The sequence below is a fragment of the Magnusiomyces paraingens genome (genome assembly GCF_902498895.1).
Source record: "Magnusiomyces paraingens strain CBS 517.90 genome assembly, contig: contig3, whole genome shotgun sequence".
Lineage (NCBI taxonomy): Eukaryota > Fungi > Ascomycota > Dipodascomycetes > Dipodascales > Dipodascaceae > Magnusiomyces > Magnusiomyces paraingens.
The window spans coordinates 1607549-1632176 of NW_022474069.1; the positions used below are offsets into that span (position 1 = coordinate 1607549).

The following is a 24628-nucleotide window of genomic DNA, read 5'->3' on the forward strand; positions in this document are numbered from 1 at the left end:
AGAGGATATACCAAAAAAAAAAAAAAAAAAAAAAAAAAGTTGGGACAACTACCTCCAAATTATTAAGATTTAGGTTATCCCACGTTTTTGCCCATGAGCAGCATCAGTTTCGAATTGCGCACTACAACCCTTTTTTATTTTCAAGTTGATACTCCTATGGAATTTATGGGCGATACTTGATGAGACCAAGAAAAAATTAATTGAAAGGTTTCTGGGTTGTTTGCTGAAAATCAAGTCAATCATCTGGAATCGTTGAAAAATTGAGAGCTTTTGAGCTGTTACAATTCTTTATCAGTATTGTAACATCTGTGTAACTAGGGCTTTCCCAACTCTCCACTTTTTTTTCACTAGCTCTCTTTACAAACTTCTTTAAAACTATTCGCAAAAACGAAGAGACTATATTAAGAATTTGTTTAATTAATAGTAATAGCAACATCAATATCAATATCAATCATTAAGTTTAGTATTTTGTTTTTTTGTTTTTTTTTTTACAATGGCCCAGTCCAATGACAAAGACGTTTCGTTTAAACAGCTTTATGTGTATTGCGGAGTGTGCAACTCGGATGAAGGCTCCTTTTACTTGACATCTTGCGCACATCTACTCTGCGCACATCATCATAAGAAGTGTATTTCTGGTGAATCACTATCTGATAGATCCAACTCTAGATCAGATCGGTTTCCAAAAGGTTTAGATAATGGTGGGCCCGGTACTTGGGAAGGCGGTCCTTCAAATGGTGGAGCACAATTAACCAGGTCAAAAAACGAATCAGGAGCAAACAAGAGCCCCAAAACACATATATGTCCTGTATGCAGTGCAACCGGCATTTCTGTTGTTCCACTTACTAAGGAGGCACTGCCTGTAGAGTTGCAGTCTTATTTCCGACCGTATATTTCATCTCTGGAGTCAATTTATGCAGTTGCAAAGTTCCAAACAGATGGGCTGGTTGTGCGATGCCAAAGACAGATTAAGACGATTGCAAAACTGACGGCAAAATATAAAGAACTTGCACAGCGGTTGCGAGAAGAAATGGACAATTCAAATGATTGCAAAACGTGTGACTAAAAAAAAAACATAAGTTGAAATAATGCTTTGGCTTTTTTTCTCAATTTTGGTTTGATTTGATTTGATTTTGATCACTGGCTAATGATTTTTTTTTAGGAAACTCAATGAAGAAATAGCTAAAGGCAAGCAGAATGTTGAGCGCATAGTGGCTTTGGAACATGAATTAGAAAATTTGCGTAGTCGATTAGTTGCTGTTAATACTACTGGTAGTAGTGCTACTACAATTCAAAGTCATTTGCGTGATTCAGTACCATTAGAGACTTCAACACCTCTAAGCAGCAAGCAATCTTCCGGTGCTCATATGCCCCCTCCAGGGCATGGGCACTCGTCGAAGCGGGCAAGATTAGATGGATCAACTCGAGCTCCGCGCGACTTTGTAAGTAGTGTTCAACGAAGTGCAATGACAAATCCAGTGCAAAGGGTTACTGAGACTCCCCGCGGTCATGGATCATACGAATACGTTCCGGGTCCCGAGAATGTGTTTGTAAGTGTACCCAAGGATAACGTGGGGCAAAAAAAACCTCTGCAATCACACAGAGTGTATTATCCTCATCGCCGAGCTCCGACTGATAATCAATTGCTGTCCCAAGGAGGTTTTGGTAGTACTATAGCTATGAGTGGCCAAATGTTTAATAATGGTTCTCGAGGAGTTGGGGATAGATACGGAGGAATTTCAGCGACTGTCTTACAAGAGAAGAAAGACTACAACGGAGATCAGAGGTACGGGATGCATCCTAACGTTACGACGCGGCGGGGAGTAGCCGGGACTGATATCGGGCCAAGTGGAGGAGGAGGATACTACGGAAATATTGAGACACAAAAGCAGCAGCAACAACAAAACTACGGAAATGGGAACCGTGGCGGAAGAGTTGGTATAGAGGTGAATAGGGGAACTAGCCATCTAACTGATGTTTCTGTTTTTCAGCATACCGAAAGTGGGTTAGGGCAGGTACGCAGAGAAGGCAACAACGGAGAGTCCTCTAAAAATCGTGGGTATCCTACGTTTGAGACGAATCCACGAGCAGCAGCGGCAGCTGTAGTACATGCGCATAAGATTGCTCGGGCAGAAAGTGCAAGTCCCTTTAAACGCATGTACAGCCGTGGCTCGTCGTCAGCAGCAGTGTATCAAGGAGATGTAGGGTATGGCAACACAAGTAGTAGTCGGTTATCAATTCCAAGCACACCCAAACGGCGATAAACATAAAAAAGAAGTGCCTAATAGGTATTTAGTAAAGAGATATAGGATGGTGTGTTAAATATATTTGTAGACTTAAGATTTGATCGAATGGGTGTTGAGACAAAAAAATAATCACGGTTCCGGAGTGGGCTTTGATATTCAAAAGCCATTTTTTTAATATATACGAGAATAAAAATAAAATCAATTTTGAAAAAATGTAAAATATTTTGAAATAATCAGAATAGTCATAATTCGGAGAATAGTATTTTTCAAAGTTTATTAACAAAAATAGAAGATGATGAAAGGGTGGAAATAATAGGTCATAACAGTTTTATTAGAAATTGAAAGAAAATGAGCCAACATTATTTAAGAAGACTTCTTGAGCTGGTAGTAGCAAATGGCAAAGGGAGAGCCAAGACCGACAACTAAAAAAAATTAGTAACAGTGATAATCATGGAAATGTTATGTTTACATACGGAAGAAAGTCCAGTGAACAAAGAAGTAGGGGATCTTTCTGTTGTGGACCTTGAAAGGAATGTTGGTGTAAGGTCCCTCAGGCCAGTGGTGCTCGACCTTGGAGATAGCAGAAGAGGAAAAGCCACGTCTGGAGACGAGAGAGGTGGTTCTAACGGCAGCTCTGGACAACATTGTTGAAGATTGTGGGTTTATGGGTGGTGGGAGTAAGTGGTGGTGATGTGTGGGAATAAAAAAAAAAAAGGAGGTTTAAAAGTATTGTTGGTGGGTTTTTTTTTTTTTGGCCCAGTCGAATGGAAGACAAAAAATTTTTAAAGGGCGAAAAGACACAGTGCGCTCATTGGGTAGATCACGTGACTGTAATAGTGGTGGTAGTGGTGATTTTTATATTTGTGGAGTGACATTTTTTTCCTGTGTGTGTGTATTTTGCTGGCGCTTTCCTTTGGCGGCGAGGTGATTGGGCAGGAGAAATCCGTTCAGCAGAGCCCGGCAAAGAGCCTTGATATCAACAAATTTTGACCCTGAAGAAAAAGGAAACTTTTAGATTGAAAAAAAACTGGGGAAATCTGCAATTTCTAAAGATCTACAAATAACCAGCAGCAGACTAGGGACCTTTTATATTCATTGAGACAATAATATTCTCACAGATCTGAACAAAAACTGCTCGTTCGAGGAGGGAGGGGGGGAGTTAGGTGTGTATTTCGGGCAGGCTTTTCTGCTCACAGTAAGTTAGTCAGCATAATAAATGTTATTACATAATATTTTTGACCAATGTTTGATTGGTTAACCTAATCCCGATTTTTTTTTTTTTTTTAATTCTACACAACTACCACCAAAAATATTCAACCCGCTTTTTTTTTTTTTTTTACTCTCTCCATCACCACATCTCAACCCCCTTCCCCTCTATACAACCCACTATCACAAAACATCGCAAAAATGGTCGCTCCCATCGTTGGCACCCTTAAGAAGAAGATCATTACTGACATCTCCGTTTCCTTCATTGTTGGTGGCGTTCTTGCCGCCGGCTGGTGGTACGGGTACGTGCTATGAGTCCCTCTTAGCGATTTGAACAATAGAAAACTAACTTTTCTTCTATCTAGCATTCACAACGGCTACGTTAAACAGCGTGAGAACTGGTACGCCGAGTACGAGAAGACCAAGGGCCAGGACGATTAAACAATTCCCCAGAACATTTTTCCAGGCATTAAATCACAATATTAACTACCTTTTATTCCGGCTCTCGTTTTCTCACGTCATAGATAATAATATGAGAAAAAAAATTTAAAAAAAAAACTTAATATCAACCTATATCTATCTATATCTATCTATCCTTGCTTATGATCACCATTCTTACGTATCAATTTACAAAAAAAAATGAAAAAAAGAACAAAAAAACAGTATTATCTCTGCCTAGCAAGGCTTTAGATTTCCCTTCAAGTTTTCATTTCTTGTGTGATTTCATGTTTAAATGCGTAGACAAAAATCAAGCCATTTTTTTTAAGCTTGAAAATATTCACCCCCCATTTTGAATAACTTATCCATGCGCGGTAAGTTAAGACTACTTATGTAACTTAGTTTTTTATGTTTGCTAAATTGCTATCATATATTTTATCAAAAATGTAAAATATCATATTCAATCCTCCAAAACTCTCTTAAAATTCTTTATCCGTCACGACCTTTTCCATTATTATTTAGATATCTCTAAACATCCTACTACATACACAATGGCCCCGGTCGATACTAAGGCTCTCAAAGACGAAGCCCTGGACTCGCTTTTGGCCACTCTTGATGCTATTCGTGGCAGAAAATGTCTTGTCATTGACCGCTCTCTTGCATCTACTCTTTCGCTCATCGCGTCCTATGGAACCCTTCAGGAACACGGTGTCGAGAAGATGTTTTGGCTAGACTCACCATCTCTAGTCCAACTTATCTCTGCAGCAGTCACCTCTTCCACCTCAGGTCCTAAATATATCACATTTCTTGTCCCTTCTGTAGCTTCACCACACTCTGCAGCTCTTGTTGCTTCTACAGCTCAACAGCTTCTTAATCAATCAAACAGCACTGACGGCTCATCGACTTCTCCATACTACGACATCTCAGTCATCCAAACCCCAGACCGCGCCCCAGATCTCGTCGCCGTGCTTGAAAATGCGGGTGTTCTTGGTGACATTTCTCTTCACATATGGCCCATTTACTTTGTCCCACTAGCTCCAGACCTGCTTTCTCTTAACATGCCTGGCGGAGGTGGATTTCGCGACGCGTGTCTTGCAAACGTACCTTCCACTGTCCACCATGCAGCAGCAGCCATTCAGGATATCCAACAGCGCTACGGCCTTGTCGGAAGAATCACTGGCAAGGGCCGTGGAGCCCAGGAGCTCGTCGACATCTTGCTGCGCAAGCGCGAGGAGCACCAAACAAATCTTAGCGAGGCTGTGTCACGGCAAACAGGGCCACCACCATCCGTCAATGACATTTTTGACCATCAGTACACTAACATCTTTTCCGGCAAAAATATTGAACAGCTTGTTGTTATTGATCGTCAGATCGACCCTCTCACTCCATTACTTACCCAGCTCACATACCAGGGTCTCATTGAAGAGTTTTACGGTGTCACAGAGTCAGGCCAAGTCGAGTTACCAATTCACATTGTTACCCCTCCCCAAAATAAAGACTCCCCACAAGCTCACCAAAATTCGTCTCCGCTCGTGCTCACGTCTGATTCTGCAGAACAACATCCGGACCTGGTCCAGAACCTCACAGTTGACAGCAAAAAAGTTACTCTGGGCAGTGATAATGACCAGCTCTTTGCTACCATTAAAGACACAAACTTTTCAACCGTCGGCCATACTCTTAACAAGGTTGCTCGCCAGCTACAGTCGGACTATGAGTTGCGCCACGAAGCAAAAACTGTCAACCAAATCAAAGCATTTGTCGGTAAGCTAGGCGGACTTCAGTCATTGCACCAAGTTCTTCGTTTTCACACAGCACTTGCTGAAGAACTCATGACTACACTCCGCGAGGAAGAGTTCAACAAGTGGCTTGAAATTCAACAGAACCTGGTCGCTGATACACTTGATTTAACACAGATCCATACCATGATTGAAGATCTCATTGACCGTGCATCCAACCCAGCAATGGTTCTGAGACTTCTTTGTATTGACTCTGTTTGCAACGGTGGTATCAAGGAAAAAGAACTACTTCATTTTAAGCGTGAATTTCTCCAAACCTATGGCTACCAACACCTTACCACTTTTGAGAACCTTGAAACTTTGGGCCTGCTATTCCCTCGCCACCCAAGCAAACCAAACTGGTTCCCATCGGCAAGAAAACAATTGGCGTTGATTTCTGAGCAACAAGATGATATGGATCCTAGCGATATTGCCTTTACATACTCAGGTTACTCTCCACTAAGTGTAAGAATTGTTCAAGCAGCAATTGACAAAGACGCGTTATTTTTTGGTACAAAGGCAAAAAGAGGGGCACCAACGGCAGCAGCTCCATGGAAGGCTGTTGGCTGGAAAGGTGCCGAGGCCATTCTTAAAAACATTCCCGGTCCGCGTGTTGACGAGGTCCAGCACGACGAGCTATTTTTGCGTGAAGGCAAGTTGCGCAAAATTCTAACACGCAACAGCCCGACCCCCCCAGGAAGTGGGCCTCACAAGGCAAACATCATTGTTTTTTATATTGGTGGAATTACTTACGCCGAAATTGCAGCCTTGCGCTTCATTTCCGAGCGATCAGATGTTTTCAACATTTTAATAGCCACAACAGGTCTTATTTCAGGCGACAAAATCATTGACGCCGCATCACCATAGAGCATATACATTTCCGCATGTATTTTAATGAAGATAAATATATAACCATATAACCATATAATTATGACAACTGAACCTTGACAATCACAGGGAAAGGCAAATTACGATCTGATACAGTCACCTGTTCGCCGTTTTGTATCAGCTCATCCAACCGTTTACTCAAGTTCTTGCGTGTCATTTCCTCAAGTTGCGGTGGTTGCTGAAAGTACAAGCTCATCGACTCACTTCGCAGCGAAGGCTTGTTGGCTTTAATATCCGGATGAGCCCCCAGCATTTCGATAAACTCCTCAAGAGTTTTGCTTCCAGGAACTGTCATATGTTTAAGATTATTCCCGCATACTGCACAGTCCGGTTTACGATGGTACTCATATGTAAATGTGTACACAGACGAGTCGCCGGCATACATCATGTAATTGTTCAAATACTGGTTTGCAGACGTTGCAATCTTGAGTGCCTCGTTGCAACACGACGCAGCAATGATAGCGTTTGTCGATGCTACTGCTGGGATAATGTGCTTCACAATTCCCTGCGTCAAGGCGTAAGTCACGCCCGTGATTGAAAACTCGGCGGCCCGCCGCTTCGCCGTCTCGAACAGCCACGAAATATGTTCCGGATTGTCTCCGTCAATTGCCTGCCCAGGAAAAGCTTTATCCCATTCAATTACCGATGCATATTCAACACAGTGCTCAGGTTGCCGTGGTGTATTGGCAATAGTGCAAATTGGAAACGTTACTTGTGGACCTAGCAAATCTAGCGAACACTCAAAGCAAGAAGAAATTGTAGGGATAATCACACGCGACTGACCACGAAGTCCCTCTGTACCACCATCAATCAAGGGCTTTAATGTGTCTGGATTATTCTCATCTACCATGCTCACCAGTGTCGCATTTATCCATCGTCGCGCCTCTATATTATCTAGCCCGCAAATTACGAGCTGAAACTGCATATAGTAGTTAATGTCCTTGTCTTGAATTTTGCCAAAATACGGTGTCACTTTTACACCTTTGACTCTTTTGTTCACAAATTCGGCAGCAACAATGGCTTTGGATTTTCCAATGTCAGTCTTACGGAAAAGAAATTGGCGGTTCAGGTTCGACAAGTCAATTGTATCTAAGTCAATGACATGAATATCGCGGAAACCAGATAATGCCAGGTTTTTAAGAATCTCGCACCCCAAGCCACCAGCACCAATAACCCTACAAATATTAGAAACTAATTCTTGATAAAAATATTTTAAATACTTACAAAACCTTCATCTTGGTTAGGTTATGAGCAACTTCAATGCCTGGGGTAAATTCTTCAAAAGTAAAGGGTCCTCTGCGACTCAACAAGAGCTCTAGTGGTTTAATACTACAACCAAAGTTAGTACAAAAAACAATTCCCATAATTACTCTTAAACCTTACTTTCTATCGGGAACATCCTGCTGCCCTGACTTTACATTATCTGTCATTTTCAGCTGTTATATGATTATTAGTGATAGTGGCGACGATACAGGTGTGTTAGTTGCTTTCGGGGGGTGGTGGCAGAGGTTATTCTGTTACAACAACAGATGCGGCTGTTACATTCATAACAGAGCCTTTTTTTTTTTAAAAAAAAATTTTAGACTTAGAAAAAAAAAATACACCAAAATATCAAAACCTCTTTATTAATCACCACTTTTGCACTATGAGAAACCTCATTCTGGCGGGACGTAAGAAAGTTACCTCGACGTCCCTCGAGGTTCCTGATTTACCGCTTGTTTTTACAGCCATTGATCCAGTTGAATCATCCACTTTCCTTGTCTACGGACCCTCTGAAGACTTTAAATCTATTGAAGTCCAAAAAGTCACTGTAAGTTGCTAATCTCCCTATCGGATTAATCATTTTACTAACCATTTGCAAGAAATCTGGTGACATTTCCACTTTTGCTTCATTTGTGATTCCAGAGTCTAACGATGACGATACTGAGACTCTCCCTGAACTGCCCAAAGTTCTTGATGCACAATACTTTTCCTCGTCAAACAACATTATTTTAGTTCTTTCAACTGGTGACATTGTTTCTCTTTCTGATGGATCCGGCGGTTCTTCAGGTTTCGGAAACAATGCAAACGCATTTTTTGATGAGCCTCCAGACTTTATCGACGACCCTTCGGCTTATTACTCTTCCCTTACTGAACCTCCAACAAACGGTTCAATTTCTTACTTGGACTCTCCCAACTCATCCTCTATTGATATTGTGGGTTCTATTGATGTTGGCATTTCGGCTGCCAAATGGAGTCCAGATGAAGAAATTCTTGCACTTGTTACTAAGGCAGACAAGTTTGTACTTCTCAGCAGAATCTTTGAACCTATTGCAGAAACACCAATTTTGCCTTCTGACCATTCCCTTTCTAAACACGTTTCTGTAGGCTGGGGTAAGCGTGAAACACAATTTCAAGGTCGTGGCGCGCGTGCCCAGCGCGATCCAACAATGCCTGAAAAGGTTGATCTTGGTGTCCTTAGTGCACAGGATACCTTGACTCACGTGGAAATCTCATGGCGTGGTGATGGCGAAGTTGTCTCCATCATTTCTGTCGACACAGACCCCATTGAGCGACGAACAGTCCGTGTTTACACACGTAGCGGGACTCTTGATAGTGTTTCTGAACCTGTCGATGGCCTTATTGGTCTTGTGTCATGGAGACCTAGTGGAAATCTAATTGCCGCTGTGCAACGCCGTGACGAATTAAACGAATCTTCTCAAGTTGTCTTTTTCGAGCGTAACGGTCTGCGTCGTGGTGAATTTTCTTTGCGGATCTCTCCTGTTGAGCATGTCACTGGTCTTTCTTGGAACTCTGATTCAGACTGCTTGGCTGTTTCTCTTTCAGACCGTGTTCAGCTTTGGACAACTAAAAACTACCACTGGTACTTAAAGCAAGAAATCACGACAGGACTTACACCAACTAAACTTACATGGCACCCTGAAAAGTCGCACACACTTTTAGTCACTTTTGATAATGGATCTATACACATTTGTGAGTTCCAATGGGATATTACTAGAGGCACCACGGCCCCACCTTCAGATATAGGCCTTGTGGCTGTCGTTGACGGCCAAAATATTAATCTCACACCACTTGCTATTGCAAATACCCCACCTCCCATGTCTTTCCGGACTCTCAAAACATCCCGAACTCCGACCCATGTTGCTATTTCTAGCACTAACACACGCTTCGCCATTCTTTCTGGTTTCGAGCTTATTATTGCTGATTGGAATGTGAATGACCCCTCTAACAAGGGTGTCCGTGACATTGTTTCCCCACATATTAAGGCTGTTATTCCACTCGATGAGGCTATTCAAGGAATTGATGCACCTAAACAGGTAGCCATGATTGGTACTGACGTGGTTGTTTTTGCTGTTGACAACGAAGATGAAACTTCGGATATTGTCACTATTCAGCTTTTTCAAAATGATGAGGGATCAATCACACACGAAATTTTGGCTGCAAACACTATTCCAGAACAAGTGTTTTTACTGAAATCACTTCCCGATGGTCAAGGCGCCATTTTCCAAACCATTAATGGCTCAGTTCTAGGTTTGCGTAGTGTTACTACGGATGTAATCAACATTGGCACACTTCCTAGACGCTGCGAAGCCATTGAAGTTTACTTCCCTGAGTCTTCTGAGGATGAGTTTGATCAGCCCATCCCTGTTGTATTCGGTCTTCACTCTAGCGGAAAAGTGTATGCTAATGAGAAGCAAATCGCTTCCGGTGCAACTTCCATATGTATGACCGACAGATATCTTGTTTTCACTACTGCTCAGCATTACCTTAAATTTGTTCATCTCACTCAACCGGAACAAATTTCCGTTCCTGCTGATAGTTCAGTCGATGACGAACGCTGCAGAGCTATTGAGCGTGGATCACTCATTGTCACAGCAATGCCGTCAAAGAGTGCTTTTACTCTCCAGGCTCCTCGTGGTAATCTCGAGACCTTTTATCCACGTATCATGACTCTGACGCTTGTCCGTCAAGACATTAAACAGAAGCGATATGACCTGGCGTTTAACACTTGCCGTGTTCACAGAATCGATCTTAATTTACTTTATGATTACCAGCCCCACCAGTTTATTGATAATGTGGAACTGTTTGTGCGTCAAATGCAGTCTACAAATTATATCGATTTGTTTCTGTCTGGTCTTCAAGAAGCAAATGTTGCCCAGACAAAATACAAAGAGACTGTTGAAGAAATCAAGCTTCCGGAAAGTTTGATTGACAGTATGAAAAATCTTCAGATTTACCAACCCATTACTCTTACAAAGTCTTCTGTTGAAGAAAAAAGCAAAGTTAATACTATTTGCGACGCTATTCTTTCAGTATTATCTCAAGATTCCTACAAGGTTGAATATCGCCAGAGCATTCTTACTGCTTATGCATGCAAGGTCCCCCCCGCTCTTGAAGACGCACTTGAAATGGTTGGCAAAGGTAGAGAGTCTAACCCAGTTCTTACAAATGACTCGATTCAGCATCTTTGCTTTTTACAGGATGTCAATCTACTTTACGATACAGCCCTTGGCATCTATGATCTTCCTCTTACCCTCTTGATTGCTCAGCAGTCTACCAAAGATCCTAAGGAGTACCTTCCATTTTTGCGAAACCTACAGTCTTTAGATACCCTTCGTCGTCAGTTTGAAATTGACACGTATCTCAAGAGATACCCGAAGGCTCTTAAACATCTTGCAGCAATTGGCGACTCAGTCTTTGATGAATTGCAAGAATATGTTGTTGAACATGACCTTTACAAAGAAGCTCTTGAGATTTTCAAGTACGAAGTTCCTAAGCAAGACCAAATTTTGTTGCTACAGGCCGCCTTCATGCTCTTGAAAAATCAACACCAACAAGCAGGTCTTGTCTACGAAATGCTGCGAGACTATGAAAGTGCTCTTAACGCATACCTCACCGGTGGATGCTGGCAACAAGCACTTTCTGTGGTGGAATCTAATCCTGGAAATATTTTTGAAGAGGAAAAGCTTTTGCGTGTAGCCAACGAGCTAGCCGACAAAACCAGTGAGGCTCATAACTACCAGGCTGCTGCTACGATCTATTTGGAGTATCTTAACAATCCAATGGAGGCTGCGAGAATTTTATGCACTGGCTTTTTATATGATGAGGCCATTCGCATTGTTTCGCGTCAGGGTGAAGCTTCTGGGCCCCTTTTCAAATCCACTATTGATCCAGGTCTTTTGGAAGGGTTTGCCCAAATTTCAGAGCTTCTTGCAGACTGTAACTCTCAGATCAAGTCTCAGGTTAACCGAATCAATGAATTACGCACTAAAAAAGCTGAAGATCCCAATGCCTTCTTTGCCGATGTTGATGGATCTGGTCATAATGATCTTGATATTCCCGACAATGTGTCTATTGCTGCATCTGAAACTTCTACAGCGCCATCATTCTTCACGAAATACACTGGAAAGACTGGTTCTACAGCAAAGACTGGTGCATCCAGGCGCACTGCCAAAAACCGTCGTCGTGAGGAGCGCAAGCGTGCGCGTGGAAAACAAGGCTCTATTTATGAGGAAGAATACCTCGTCAACTCTATGGGAAGACTTATTGATCGTCTCCATGAAATGCAACCCAATGCTGTACGCCTGATAGACGGCCTACTACGTCGTAGTATGCGTACCCATGCTTATACTATTCAAACAGCATACTCTGAGATTATGGAGTTGCTTGTGGGTTGCGCAGATAGAGTCTTCGTACTTTCTGAGCGTGACAGAGAGCGTTACGACGATGAAGGAAATGTATACTATATTCCTCAGATTGTGGTACCCACCGTGACTCCTTTCCCTAAGAGTGATATTTTGAATTATTAAGGTAGACTGTAATTTTATTAGAAAAGTTTTTAAAATTGAAATTCAGATTATTTAAAAATGTTCAAGGTTGACGTTCATTCTCACCTAAAAAAAAGAAAAGTTTATAATGTGGTTAGGGTTTTAATTTTTTTTTTTTTTTTTTAAAAAAAATAATGATCGATTTAATTTCTTGGCCACCGCCATCGATTTCATCACATCAATGCCTCCAAAGTAAGTAAAAACACGTTTTCATCTTTTTCATCATGTCTAACATATTTTTAAGAGCTGATATTAATAAAGCCACTTGGGAAGACACCGAAGTTCCTGCTGTTTGTGAGCGATGTCTCGGTTCCAACCCGTATATTCGTATGACGCGTGAGCGCTATGGTGCGGAGTGTAAGCTCTGCGCTCGACCTTACACTGTTTTTCGGTGGCAACCAGAAGGATCCATGACTGGTGGAGGTTCAGCCGGAAGTAAAAAGCCCAAAAAGACAAGTATATGCTTGACTTGCGCACGTCAAAAGAACTGCTGTCAGTCGTGTATGCTCGATCTAACGTATGGACTACCGCTACACATTCGTGATACAGCGCTCAAGATGATTTCAAGTAGTGGTGATTCAACTACGAATACATCGAGCAATATGTCAAATGCAATTATAAGGCAATATATTGCACAGAATTTTGAATATAACAATGGAAGTACTACGGATGATTTGGAGGATGAGGAACGAAGGCGTTTAATGGAGGAATCAGAAGGCGCAAAAAATCTACTAAAACACCTAGCTACCGCAATGCCATACTACAAGAGACAATACCCATCACTTGAAAATACTCCGGGACATTTAAAACATAAGCAGCAGAATGTGGATCCTGCACCGGTAAATAACAAAGCGCTGGTTCAAGATGTGGGTAAAATTGCATCCAAGCTGCCACTTAATGGAAATAATATTCCCCCCAAAGATACTTCTATTACCTCTCTTTTCATTATGGGAATTGAAGATGATTTACCGGAATATGCTATTCGTGACTACTTTTCAAAATATGGTGCCATTTCTAGTATAGTGTGCATTCATAGAGCTCGCTGCGGGTTTATAAATTTCGCTAACCGCGCAGGCGCTGAAGCTGCTGCAAGCTCTGTTCCTGCACCAGCTGGCAAGCTTGTAATTAATGGATGCAAACTGCGAATTGCATGGTCCAAGCCGAGGCTACTAGGATCAAGCCACGCTGAACATTCACGTTTAGGCCAAATAGTTAGAAAAGCCATGCGGCAACGCGACTTCAAGGACCGTGCAAGTAATGGAGGCCGTGACGCTGGCGCTGGCGGCAGTGCGGGGACTAGAGGAAATGATGGAAGTAAAGACGAGATCCTGGCTCCTCCCAGTCTTTCTGGGCCTAAAACAAAATATAAAACTGCCCAAAGTGGTTATGAAGGATAAGACGGAATAAAAAAAAATGTGGGATTGATATTTTGTGAAAAATACCCCACCTCCTCACAGTCAAACCATCCGAGGACTTTCCGACTGATTTTCAGCTAATTAGTTAAAGAAGTTACTTTATAAAGTATTATGGTACCCCAGCTTTTGAAAGAAAATTTCCCCGCAATTTTAATTTTAGATAAAAACCCATCATAATTTCTTTTAAAATATATGCTTTTTGATAATATTAACATCTATTTAAAAACCAATTTACTTTAATTTCTATTTTTATCTCTATCTTTATCTTTAACAAACATGTCAATTGAACTTACTGAGGCTCGCAATGCCAGCAAGGGGCTTTTTGATCCACAGGAACTTACAAACATACTTTATAAGCAAGGCATTTCCAGATCTCGTTATGATGAGATGGTTACAATCATGGAAAAAGAACCTGAACTCCAGGATCGCTACATGTTTCGTGAGCTTTCACGTCCTGACCAGTTTCGGTACGCATTTAAAGCTTCTGCCAAAATGTTGGAACTCGCAAGACGTCATTCATGGAACGAAAACGAGCTTATGAGTGCAATGGGACTTATCTATAGTGAATATCTTCCCACTACCCTTCACAATTCGGCTTTCAAATACGTTATAAAGGTAATTGGATCAGATGAACAGGGCAAAGAATGGTTGCCAAAGTGTGATACCCATGAAGTAATTGGCTGTTACGCCCAGACAGAACTTGGTCACGGATCTAATGTACGTGCCTTGCAAACCAAGGCCTTCTACGACCCTCAGCTTAAAAAAATTGTTCTTTGCTCCAACGACCCAATCACGGCTCGCAAATGGTGGATTGGAGGGTTAGGCGTTGTGGCAGACCATGCTGCTGTTCAAGCCAATTTATATTTTCCTCCATCTAATGATCCAAATTGTACTGATCGCTCCAAATACACCTATTTGGGCCCGCACATTTTCATTGTCCCTATCAGAGATCCCAAGACTCGGGAGCCGTTCCCCGGTATCACTGTAGGTGATATTGGACCTAAGGCTGCTAATGGCTTTTCATTGACCGATAATGGATTTTTGGCAATGGAAAATGTTCAAATTCCCGTCAATTATATGCTCAACAGATTTACTCTGATCGATACATCTGATCCAAAGGGTGCACGTTATGTACTATTAGGTAACTCCAAAGTAATGTATGCTTCGATGACGAATTTGCGTGCAGGATATCCTTTGACATTGGGATCACCGTTGACTAAAGCTGTGACAATTGCATCTCGATACCTGACTATTCGTCGTCAATTTTCTGAAAAGTCATCAGAACAGGAGACTCAAGTTATCAAATACTCCTCTGTTTATAATCGCCTTGTTCCTATTGTGGCCCTAGCTCACTCTTCTGGATTTGTTTCAAATGCAGTTCAAACTGGCTTTACTGAAATGTTACAAAAGCTTATTGACAATGGCGATGATTCTCTTCTTCCTGAGGTCCATATAATTACCTCATCCATCAAGGGTGTAATATCCATGCATTTTACCAAAGCAATCGAACAGTGTCAAATACTTATGGGTGGCCACGGGTTTTCTTACCACTCAGGTATTTCGACACTTTATGGCAATGCCTTACCTTCACAAACATTTGAAGGCGAGAATTATGTTGTCGCCCAACAAACTGCTGGTGCTCTTTCAAAGTTGTACCTTTACACTCTCAAGAATGGTAAAGAAGCTGCTCGCAAGAAGCTTTTCCCTGCTGCCCAGTTCTTGATAAATGTTGATACAAATTCAAAAACAAATAGTCCTAAAACGGCTCAAGAATGGGTTTCCAATGACGAGTACTTGATCAAACTGTACGAATTGCGTACCGCTTCTTTAGTTAGCCAACTTGTTTCTGAAGCTAAAACTAAGGACCCCAAAGACCTCCCTCATATTTCGGCTGCTGTAAGTTTTGCATTTGGCGAACAGTACATTGTTACCCAGTATATTCGCGGGGCTGCCGAAATTCGCGATCCTTCCACTCGCGATATCACATCTCGTTTGGCACGCATTGTTGCCTTGAAGATGCTTGTCCATGATAATGCAGCCTTATCATTGATTGAGTTTTCACACCTTGGTGCACATTCTCTCCGGCCTTTGCGCGAGGCTTTAGAACAAGAGATTGTAAAGATTGCTCCTCATGTGGTGGCTTTGACAGATGCCTTTGCACTCACAGACTATGAACTAAACAGTGCACTTGGAAACTATGACGGAAATCCTTATGAAAAACTTGTCGAGCGTGCCAATAAATCCTCTTTAAATAGCACCAGCTTTAAGAACGAAATTGCAGAGTTGAAAAAGGCAGGCCTTTCAAAACCACTGTCAAAACTTTAAATAGTGTATAAAAAAAAGAAAAATATTCCCCGCACAGTATTTTTGAGCCGAGGAAAATGTTGTTTTATTGTTTTATTTATATAAATATATAAATACCAAATAAGAGCCTACTCTTTTTATTTCTAACAACCCCTCCTCATCTTTACAAAAATTCCCTTATTAGAATGTCTTTTGAATTAATAGAAGCACGAGCGGCCAGTAATGGCTTGTTTGATCCAGAAATTCTTGCCAACAATCTTTACAAGCACGACATTCCTCGGAGACGTATCAATGAAATTGTCAAGATTTTAGAAAAAGAGCCTATTTTACAGGATCGGTACATGTACCGCGAACTGTCCAGAGAAGATCAGTTCCGCTACTCTTTCCGGGTAACTACAAAGATTCTTGAGTTATCGAAGAAGCACTCCTGGACTCTTCAGGAACTTAATGGGACGATGACCAATATATTTGGTGACAAGTTTCCTACCTCGCTTCATAACTCGGCTTTCAAATATGTTATAAAGGTAATTGGATCAGATGAACAGGGCAAAGAATGGTTGCCAAAGTGTGATACTCACGAAGTCATTGGTTGTTATGCACAAACTGAACTTGGCCATGGATCCAACGTACGTGCTTTACAAACCAAAGCCTTCTACGACCCGAAACTTAAACATGTTGTCTTGTGTTCAAGTGAGCCATTGACTGCAAGAAAGTGGTGGATCGGTGGTCTTGGTGTAACAGCGGACCATGCTGCTGTTCAAGCCAGTCTGTACTTCCCACCCAAAGACGATCCACAGTCTACGGATCGCTCCAAGTACAAGTACTTAGGGCCACACATGTTCATTGTTCCTATCCGAAATCCAACCACACGTGAACCTCTCCCTGGCGTCACTGTTGGTGACATTGGTCCCAAGGCTGCAAATGGATTTTCAATCATCGACAATGGATTTTTAGCATTAGACAATGTCCGAATCCCAGCTTCTAATCTACTTAGCAGATTCACTTCAATTGATACCACTGATCCAAAAGGTGCCCGTTACGTTTTAACTGGTAATCCCAAAGTTATGTATGCGTCTATGACAAATTTACGAGCAGGATATCCTTTCAGTTTAGGGCTTCCACTTTGCAAGGCCGTTACGATAGCTTCTCGATACCTTACAATTCGACGTCAATTCTACGACAATAATGATAAGACCAAGGAAGTTCAAGTTGTTAAGTACTCATCTGTTTATTCTCGTCTTGTGCCTTTTGTCGCTCTTGCACACTCTATTGGGTTTATTTATGATGGTGTTCAAACATCTTACTTGAAAATGATGGATCAACTGGTGGGCCAAGGTAGTGACGCGTTACTCCCAGAGGTACATGTTATCACATCTTCAATAAAGGGGGTCATTTCAATGAAATGCACCCGTTCCATTGAACAGTGTCAGATCCTTATGGGTGGCCATGGCTTTTCATACCATTCTGGGCTTTCAACTCTTTACGGAAACGCACTCCCTGCTCAAACATTTGAAGGCGAAAATTATGTTGTCGCGCAACAAACAGCCAATGCTTTAGCAAAACAATATGTCTACATTCTCGAGCATGGCAAGAAAGCAGCGGCAAAAAATCTTTTCCCAGCTTCACAGTTCTTGATCAAGTATATCGATCGTATGGGTCTAGATGCATCGCACGGTCCTGGCGCCACACAAGGTATTTCAAGTCCAAAGACAGTAGAAGAATGGCTTGCAAATGACGAATATATTATTGAGCTTTTTGAAAAGCGTACAACGTCGCTTGTATCGGATTTTGTAATGGCAACAAGATCTACTGATCCCAAAGACCGCCCACATTTGGGATCAGCTGTTAGTTTTGCGTTTGGTGAACAGTTTATCATTACCCAATATATCCGTGGCGCTGCCAACATTAACGACCCAGCAACTCGTGACATTGTTTTGCGTCTTGCTCGCATTTTGGCATATAAGTTTTTGGTAGATGATAATGTTGCTCTTTCGCTTCTCGAGTTTTCGCACATCAACGCTTATTCAATAAGACCGTTGCGGGATGCATTGCAACAAGAAATTAAACAAATTGCGCCCCACGTAATTGCGCTTACAGATGCATTTGGCTTTACTGATTATGAGTTAAACACCGCTCTCGGAAATTATAATGGTCTTCCTTATGAAACACTTATGGAACGAGCCAAGAAGTCAACATTGAATACCAGTTTTGTTAACGAGATTGCAGCGCTCAAGCGTGCGGGACTGACCGGGTCCAAATTGTAGTGAATATAAATTAACTATAAAAATCATCGTAATCTTCTTCTTCGTCATCTTCTTGTGGAACTGGGGGTTCCTTTTTCTTCAAAAAGTCCGTTCGACATAAAGGACATGTAGCATGTAGCTTAAGCCAAGGACCCACGCATTCAAGATCAAATCGATGCTTAATGTTACATGGTAGATTCACAACAAGAGGATATTTATCATCGAGAAACTTTGAAGTGCAAATTGGACATGCATCATCTGGTTTTAAAGACTTTTTAGATACTCGATCAAGACGATCCAAAAATTCCTGGGTTACGCCTTGGGAACCCCCAGATTCTTCTTCAAACGGAGATACAGAAGCACTTAAACGAGCTAGTATATCTTCGCCATTCAATGCCTGACGTGGTAGTTGAATTGTGTTTCCACCAGCTTCCTGTCTGAGTTGGTCTGCAAGTTGCTGAGCAAGATCAGATGTTTGTCCAAGTCCAGTTAAAGCGCTTATTACACGCATACGGTATGATTCATCATTTAAACCGTTTTCAGATTCTTCTTCAAGAAAACTTTGAAGTGTACGGTGGCGACCTTCTGTGTGGTCATCGCCATCGCGATCTAAATTAAAAAAAGAAGTAAAATTGGGGTTTATCTGTGGAGCTGATTGAGCAGAGTTAGCAGAAGTTGTCTGCGAAGAAGTAGAAATATTGTGGTCCTCTACAAGAGTGTTAATTCGAAAAAATAAAAAAAATATAATTTAAAGTATCTAGGGGACTAGGGAATCATACCTTCGTAAGATGCCATTATTATGCCAGTTGTGAAGGCGCGTAGTTACTGATGTTGGTTTTGGAGATCGCCACTTTCTGTCCACCTTCAAGAGCGGAAATTACACATTGACAAATCCACGTGACGTGATGATGATAGTTTCTAGTATAATCTTGGGTTAGGGATTACCACCCTTGATAGCTTGCCTCTCTGGTTTCACTCATTATTTTTGCTCCATATACATAATGGCCGCACTACAATCAACTCCATCTCAGCAAAATTATCCATTGAGTATGAGCCACTCTGGTGGTGTTTCTGGTTCTATTCCATATGCTCCTAGATCTCATTTGGTCTCTTTAAAGGTAAATTTGTAAATTGATTTTTGAGTTATTTGCAAACATTCTAACTTTGCTTTAGATCCTGCGGCTTTCTCGACCTCGAATTAATCAACCACGCTTGCCTATTGATCTAGGAAATGGAGGGCTTGAGACTATTGACCAAGATCTTGGTGAACTTTCTTTCAGTGTAAATGAAGCATCTCCAAGTTTTCCTGATGTGTCTCCTTTGTTAACGCTTCCTGCAAACTTTGGCAATCTTTACGTGGGCGAGACATTTCGAGCAATTCTATCGCTTCACTCTGAAGTACCAGCAAACGTAGCCGAAAGCCCAAATCTTTCGGTAACAGTATCTGTTTCGGTAACCACCCCTACTCGTGAACAGTCTGTTTCACTGATTCATCCTACTCATCCGGATTCTACATTTGTGTTAGTTCCTGGAGGGAACAAACAGTATATTGTTGAATTTGAAACAGCTGATGTTGGCGTTCACACTATTTCTGCCTCAGTCACCTACACTCCAATCCAACTACCCGAAGACGAAAAGGTCGACAATTCGGTTGGTGAAGGAACAACTTCTTCAGCTCCTAAACATGGTTCAGGGCTGGTGGCCGTTGCATTGGCGGCACCAATCACATATACAAAAAATTACAGATTCACTACAGCTGCAGGGTTTAACGTGGGCACTAAAATAACATCTGTTGCTCACGACACTTACCTACTAGAAACACGAGTGGAAAATGCGACTGACACTACTGTTACCATCGAAACTGCGGAGTTTGTAGCACCCGCAGGATGGATTTCACGACCTCTCGAAGTGCCAAACGAAGAGGTACACGATGCATTTGAAGACGACGAGGAAGACCAAGTCTATTCAACGTTACAAGATTCCAATGTGAGTTTGTACTTAACAAACATGGATTCTCCGGCACTTATGCCGAAGGAAATCTGGCAATTTGCATACCTTGTTCAGCATGACCCAGATTTTTTTGCAAAAAATGAAGCTGCAAAAAGCTCAAATACGAATGCGCATGCAGAACTTTTGAGTCGACTTCCATCCTCATTTCCACCACCTCCTGCATCACCGGCTCCCCGACAAAGTGCCAGCACTCCTCCTGCAAGGCAATCTGTTGGAACTGGAAAATTTAGCTTTTCATGGCGACGCGAATTCCTTGGTGAAAAAGGTTGGATGATGACCGGGCACCTTAAACGCACAACCAATCTCGAATACTGGGGGTAGTGACATCAACGGAGCCAGAGACATCCTAATCAAGTGTCTGGCTTCCTTCAAGTAGCGTTCATTTCAAAACACAGGTGTAAATCCATGTTCCTTTGAAGGAATCCGCCATTTTATGGTAGACTTTCATGAACGGGTAGTCAATCTCATTTACGTTACATTCGTCAACATGTTTTTTTTTTTCTTTTTTTAAAAAAATAACAAAAGGAAATAAATCCTAATTCTATCAGTTATCTTTTCTTAATCATTAATCATCAATCATTAGCTTTTTTCTTTTTTTTTCTATCATTGTTTTTTTTCTTATTTTTTTCTTATTTTTTTTTCTTTTTAATCTTCATTATTTAACTTTTTTCTTTTCATTCTCTTCTTTTCTTCTTTTTTCTTATCTTTTTAAGAAATAGAGTAAATCATTATTGAATTTTTGGTCATTAATTGAGTAGGTCGTGGATGTCGACTCATAAATAACATGGTTGTAGATTTATGAGTGTTGAATCTCACTTCATAACGTCGTTGTCGCTTGTAGCTGCTTTTATTTCTTTTAATAAGGACTCATGCCTCTGCCTCTGCCGCGAAAGCCACCTCGGTAGCCGCCACCCCGACCAAAGTAGCCACCACGACCACCACGACCACGCGGTCCAAAGCCGCCACGGCCTCTAAGCATGAATGATGGCAAATTAGTTCTTTTGGGAACAATCTTTAAAGGTCTGCCGCGGAAAACTGAGTCGTTGAGAACAAGTGCTTGAGGGACAAGTGCAGGTTCAGCAAACTCAATGTAAGCAAAACCCTTAGGGTGACCCGAGAACTTATCACAAACAATGGTGACGCGGTTAATAGTACCACAGGACTGAAAATGGGCTTGGAGCTCTTCGGGAGTAGTGCCGTAATCAACATTTCCAACATAGATACTGCGAGCATCGATGTCTTTCTTATCCTCAGCGGCAAGATCCTGGCTCTCTTTCTGAAGTTCAGCTTGCATAGCTTGTAGCCGTTCGGCCTCAACTTCAAGCTCTTTCAATCGGGCTTTCATCAAATCGACATCTTCTTCTTCCTGGGAATAACTGTTAGAAAACAAACAATCATAAAAGTCTGTGGCAATACGTACTTTCTTATCAGAATCCATAACAATATCTGTGGCAGCCTCAGTAACAGGGACAGAAGCAATCTCAGGAGCCGAAGTTATTTGCTGAGTCTCAGCAAAAGATTGAATTTGTTCAGACATTATATTGTAGAAGTTAATAAATAAAACGCGTTTTCTTTTTAGAAAATTTTTTGGAAAATAATTTAGTTAGTGAAAAGAATTGTGAAAAAAAAAGTTTTTGGAGGTGTTGAAAAAAAAAAAAAAAAAAAGCAAACCCTAACCCTTTGATTGATATACTTCTTTATGACCAATTATTTTTTAAAAGAGGGAATAGGAAACGTTTCAATTATATCATAAAAAATCTGAAGATCGATTAATGGTTAATACTAGAATTGACTTTATCTTATAAGATCATATTTAATACTAAAGTAAGAGTTATGCTGATGTCTCTACACTTTATGCGAACAAGCCATGTTTAGGGAACGAAGGCAAAGAAGGTTAGGGTTAAAAGAAATTAAAGCAATAGGCTTATTTTCAATATAAGGACGTTTATTCAATTTCATTTTTTTTCTCCATATTATGGAGTCCATAACCATAATTAGAACTTATGCTTCAAATGTAGCATTTTCTGTTTGGTTTAATTTTTTTTTTTGATAACTTTTTTAGGCCATTCGCTGATTATCATATTTTTTTAAATACCGAAAAGATTATCAGACAATTAAAAGAAAATTACTTTCAGTTTTTGTATTTCCTGTTTGATTTTTTTTGAATTTAAGTAACTAAAAAACTGTAGGATTTCAAAGCTTCTGAGGAAAAGTCATGGAATACAAAAGCTTGTGGAATTTTCACTTATGGTTTGTACATAAAGATTTAAAAATAGTTTAATTGGGGGTTTTTATTAAAGATTTCTGATTTATTTTTGACTTAAAGTAACCTTATTTAATGATATCAATAACTTGGATTTTTTAACTCAAATATTTCTACGGATGGAAAACTAGAATCAATAGAAATCTATTTGAAAATCGTCCTGAATGACATTTTTTGTTGTTTTAATGGTTATATTAGAAAACATTAGAAAGACGCTCGTATTGTTGTCAAGTAGAGATTAAAAATTCAAAAGTGTAATTAATGGATGAGATTTCAAATAGTTTTTGGCATTTTGGCTGTTATTTGACCACTCTTTCTGGATCGCTGACTTGAAATACTTTCGTTAAAAATACAGGAAATATGCATGATTTAGCGTTTGGATTTTGAAATATTTATATATATATTACATAAGATATTGCTCTTATTACATAATGGTTAAAATTTAACCCATACTAATGGCTACTATCCGATGTCTAAGCTTTTACGATCCGAAGCTACCCATAAGAATAATCCTGACATTGAAGAATTTCGGTTTAATTTGAAAGATGTTCCACCAAAGGGTCTTTAAAAATAATTTTAACGGCCGTTACCAACTTCGGATAAAGATTCAGATAAACATAATTTTTTTTAGATTTTTTTCAAAAATGTGATTAATCAATCGATCCGGAGATTGATATGATCAAATATAATAAGGGTAAAAAATCACATTGGTTTTTTTAATGAATATATATTTTTTGTTGGTATTTGGTAAATCAAGAAAATCTGAAAAAAATGAAACAAATTTATTTATTTAAAAGAGGATCTTTATTTTTTTCACGCACCATGTCTACTAAATCTTCTTCCACCTCGTCGTTCTCAAACTCCGGAAAAACTTTGCTCAAATTTAAGTCCGAAGAAAGATTGACTGAATATGAAACCCCACATCCGGAATGGAAACTAGGTGATGGTGCTGTAAATGAAACTCCAGAATTTTCAGCACCTTGGGATGAGCACAAAAAAATATCTTTTGATCCTTATGGTGCTGGTCGTAACCCGATCAACAATTATCTGTTGACAGTGACAGCTCTAGCCCCTAAGCCCGTGAGTATTAGTTTGGTGCGGCTTTTCATTTTTTTTAACTTTTTGTGTCTCCATTATTATGTGTAAAACACAAACATCCCATACCCCTCCTTCCCTTTAAAATGGGGTTCCATAAACATTGTCACTAACAGCCGCAGATTGGTTTGATGGCAACGGTTTCCAAGAGTGGAAACCATAACCTCGCACCGTATAGCTATTTTGGTGTTGTGGGCTATGACCCGCTTATGCTTGTTGTTGGAACCACTAAAAGCACGGGCAAGTACAAAAACACTGCCCGTAACTTACTTGAAACTGGCGAAGCAACCGTCAACATTATTTCGGAATGGTTTGTGGAGTAAGTAAGAATAAAGCCCTCAAAAATAGCATTAGAGTCAAATGCTGAATTTGCCAAAGTTATGGAAGTCTTTTTTTTTTTATTAATATTCTCAATTTTAACTTTTTTCTTTCTCATTTCCCAACATAGGGCTGCAAATGCCTCGAGCACAAATGCCCCCGAAGAAGTTTCCGAATGGCCTCTTGCGGGACTCACGCAAGTCCCTAGTGAATTAGTTAAAGCCCCCCACGTTCTCGAAAGCGCTGTGTCTTTTGAAACCCGTGTTCACACTGCAATTCCGATTCAAAGCCGCGCCGACCCGACACGTGAATCTGGAGACGTATTTCTTCTAGAAGTTGTGCGGGTGCACGCACGCGCCGACCTAGTGGATAATAAGGAAGATCCAGGTGCAATTGATTTGGTCGGGCTGCGACCAGTAACTCGTGTCGGGACTATGCAGTATGGAAGATTGACTGAGATTCTGACACTGCCTAAGATTACATACGCATCACCACAGTTTGAAGCTTTGAAGGGTGAGCGGTTCCAAAAAAAACTTTCTTGAGCAACTTTAAAAGTGATTTTAGCAATATTGCAACGTTAATATTTGCTCAAGAAAAAAAAA

General features: G+C 40.7%; 12 protein-coding genes across 12 annotated transcripts; 8 read left to right on the forward strand and 4 right to left on the reverse strand.

The window, feature by feature from the left end:
- Positions 1 to 493: 493 nt before the first annotated feature.
- Positions 494 to 2261, forward strand: SAPINGB_P003807 (uncharacterized protein; the record flags this gene model as incomplete). The annotated part of the gene is made up of 2 exons (XM_031998522.1): positions 494 to 1053; positions 1160 to 2261. The coding sequence occupies 2 exons, from the start codon at positions 494 to 496 to the stop codon at positions 2259 to 2261; spliced, it is 1662 nt and encodes a 553-aa protein (XP_031854413.1).
- A 345-nt stretch (positions 2262 to 2606) lies between these two features.
- SAPINGB_P003808 (uncharacterized protein) lies at positions 2607 to 2888 on the reverse strand (the record flags this gene model as incomplete). The annotated part of the gene is made up of 2 exons (XM_031998523.1): positions 2607 to 2665; positions 2717 to 2888. The coding sequence occupies 2 exons, from the start codon at positions 2886 to 2888 to the stop codon at positions 2607 to 2609; spliced, it is 231 nt and encodes a 76-aa protein (XP_031854414.1).
- A 1550-nt stretch (positions 2889 to 4438) lies between these two features.
- On the forward strand, positions 4439 to 6529 carry SAPINGB_P003809 (uncharacterized protein; the record flags this gene model as incomplete). The annotated part of the gene is made up of 1 exon (XM_031998524.1): positions 4439 to 6529. One exon carries the CDS (start codon positions 4439 to 4441, stop codon positions 6527 to 6529), a length of 2091 nt encoding a protein of 696 aa, XP_031854415.1.
- A 61-nt stretch (positions 6530 to 6590) lies between these two features.
- SAPINGB_P003810 (uncharacterized protein) lies at positions 6591 to 7980 on the reverse strand (the record flags this gene model as incomplete). Its single annotated transcript, XM_031998525.1, has 3 exons — positions 6591 to 7725; positions 7775 to 7879; positions 7934 to 7980. The coding sequence occupies 3 exons, from the start codon at positions 7978 to 7980 to the stop codon at positions 6591 to 6593; spliced, it is 1287 nt and encodes a 428-aa protein (XP_031854416.1).
- Positions 7981 to 8195: 215 nt separating this feature from the next.
- Positions 8196 to 12360, forward strand: SAPINGB_P003811 (uncharacterized protein; the record flags this gene model as incomplete). The annotated part of the gene is made up of 2 exons (XM_031998526.1): positions 8196 to 8360; positions 8413 to 12360. 2 exons carry the CDS (start codon positions 8196 to 8198, stop codon positions 12358 to 12360), a joined length of 4113 nt encoding a protein of 1370 aa, XP_031854417.1.
- A 199-nt stretch (positions 12361 to 12559) lies between these two features.
- Positions 12560 to 13775, forward strand: SAPINGB_P003812 (uncharacterized protein; the record flags this gene model as incomplete). Its single annotated transcript, XM_031998527.1, has 2 exons — positions 12560 to 12570; positions 12623 to 13775. The coding sequence occupies 2 exons, from the start codon at positions 12560 to 12562 to the stop codon at positions 13773 to 13775; spliced, it is 1164 nt and encodes a 387-aa protein (XP_031854418.1).
- Positions 13776 to 14069: 294 nt separating this feature from the next.
- Positions 14070 to 16118, forward strand: SAPINGB_P003813 (uncharacterized protein; the record flags this gene model as incomplete). The annotated part of the gene is made up of 1 exon (XM_031998528.1): positions 14070 to 16118. The coding sequence occupies one exon, from the start codon at positions 14070 to 14072 to the stop codon at positions 16116 to 16118; it is 2049 nt and encodes a 682-aa protein (XP_031854419.1).
- Positions 16119 to 16282: 164 nt separating this feature from the next.
- On the forward strand, positions 16283 to 18361 carry SAPINGB_P003814 (uncharacterized protein; the record flags this gene model as incomplete). Its single annotated transcript, XM_031998529.1, has 1 exon — positions 16283 to 18361. One exon carries the CDS (start codon positions 16283 to 16285, stop codon positions 18359 to 18361), a length of 2079 nt encoding a protein of 692 aa, XP_031854420.1.
- A 10-nt stretch (positions 18362 to 18371) lies between these two features.
- On the reverse strand, positions 18372 to 19135 carry SAPINGB_P003815 (uncharacterized protein; the record flags this gene model as incomplete). Its single annotated transcript, XM_031998530.1, has 2 exons — positions 18372 to 19048; positions 19120 to 19135. The coding sequence occupies 2 exons, from the start codon at positions 19133 to 19135 to the stop codon at positions 18372 to 18374; spliced, it is 693 nt and encodes a 230-aa protein (XP_031854421.1).
- A 206-nt stretch (positions 19136 to 19341) lies between these two features.
- Positions 19342 to 20671, forward strand: SAPINGB_P003816 (uncharacterized protein; the record flags this gene model as incomplete). Its single annotated transcript, XM_031998531.1, has 2 exons — positions 19342 to 19458; positions 19514 to 20671. 2 exons carry the CDS (start codon positions 19342 to 19344, stop codon positions 20669 to 20671), a joined length of 1275 nt encoding a protein of 424 aa, XP_031854422.1.
- Positions 20672 to 21206: 535 nt separating this feature from the next.
- SAPINGB_P003817 (uncharacterized protein) lies at positions 21207 to 21887 on the reverse strand (the record flags this gene model as incomplete). Its single annotated transcript, XM_031998532.1, has 1 exon — positions 21207 to 21887. One exon carries the CDS (start codon positions 21885 to 21887, stop codon positions 21207 to 21209), a length of 681 nt encoding a protein of 226 aa, XP_031854423.1.
- Positions 21888 to 23435: 1548 nt separating this feature from the next.
- Positions 23436 to 24568, forward strand: SAPINGB_P003818 (uncharacterized protein; the record flags this gene model as incomplete). Its single annotated transcript, XM_031998533.1, has 3 exons — positions 23436 to 23693; positions 23825 to 24027; positions 24157 to 24568. 3 exons carry the CDS (start codon positions 23436 to 23438, stop codon positions 24566 to 24568), a joined length of 873 nt encoding a protein of 290 aa, XP_031854424.1.
- Between the last annotated feature and the right edge of the window lie 60 nt (positions 24569 to 24628).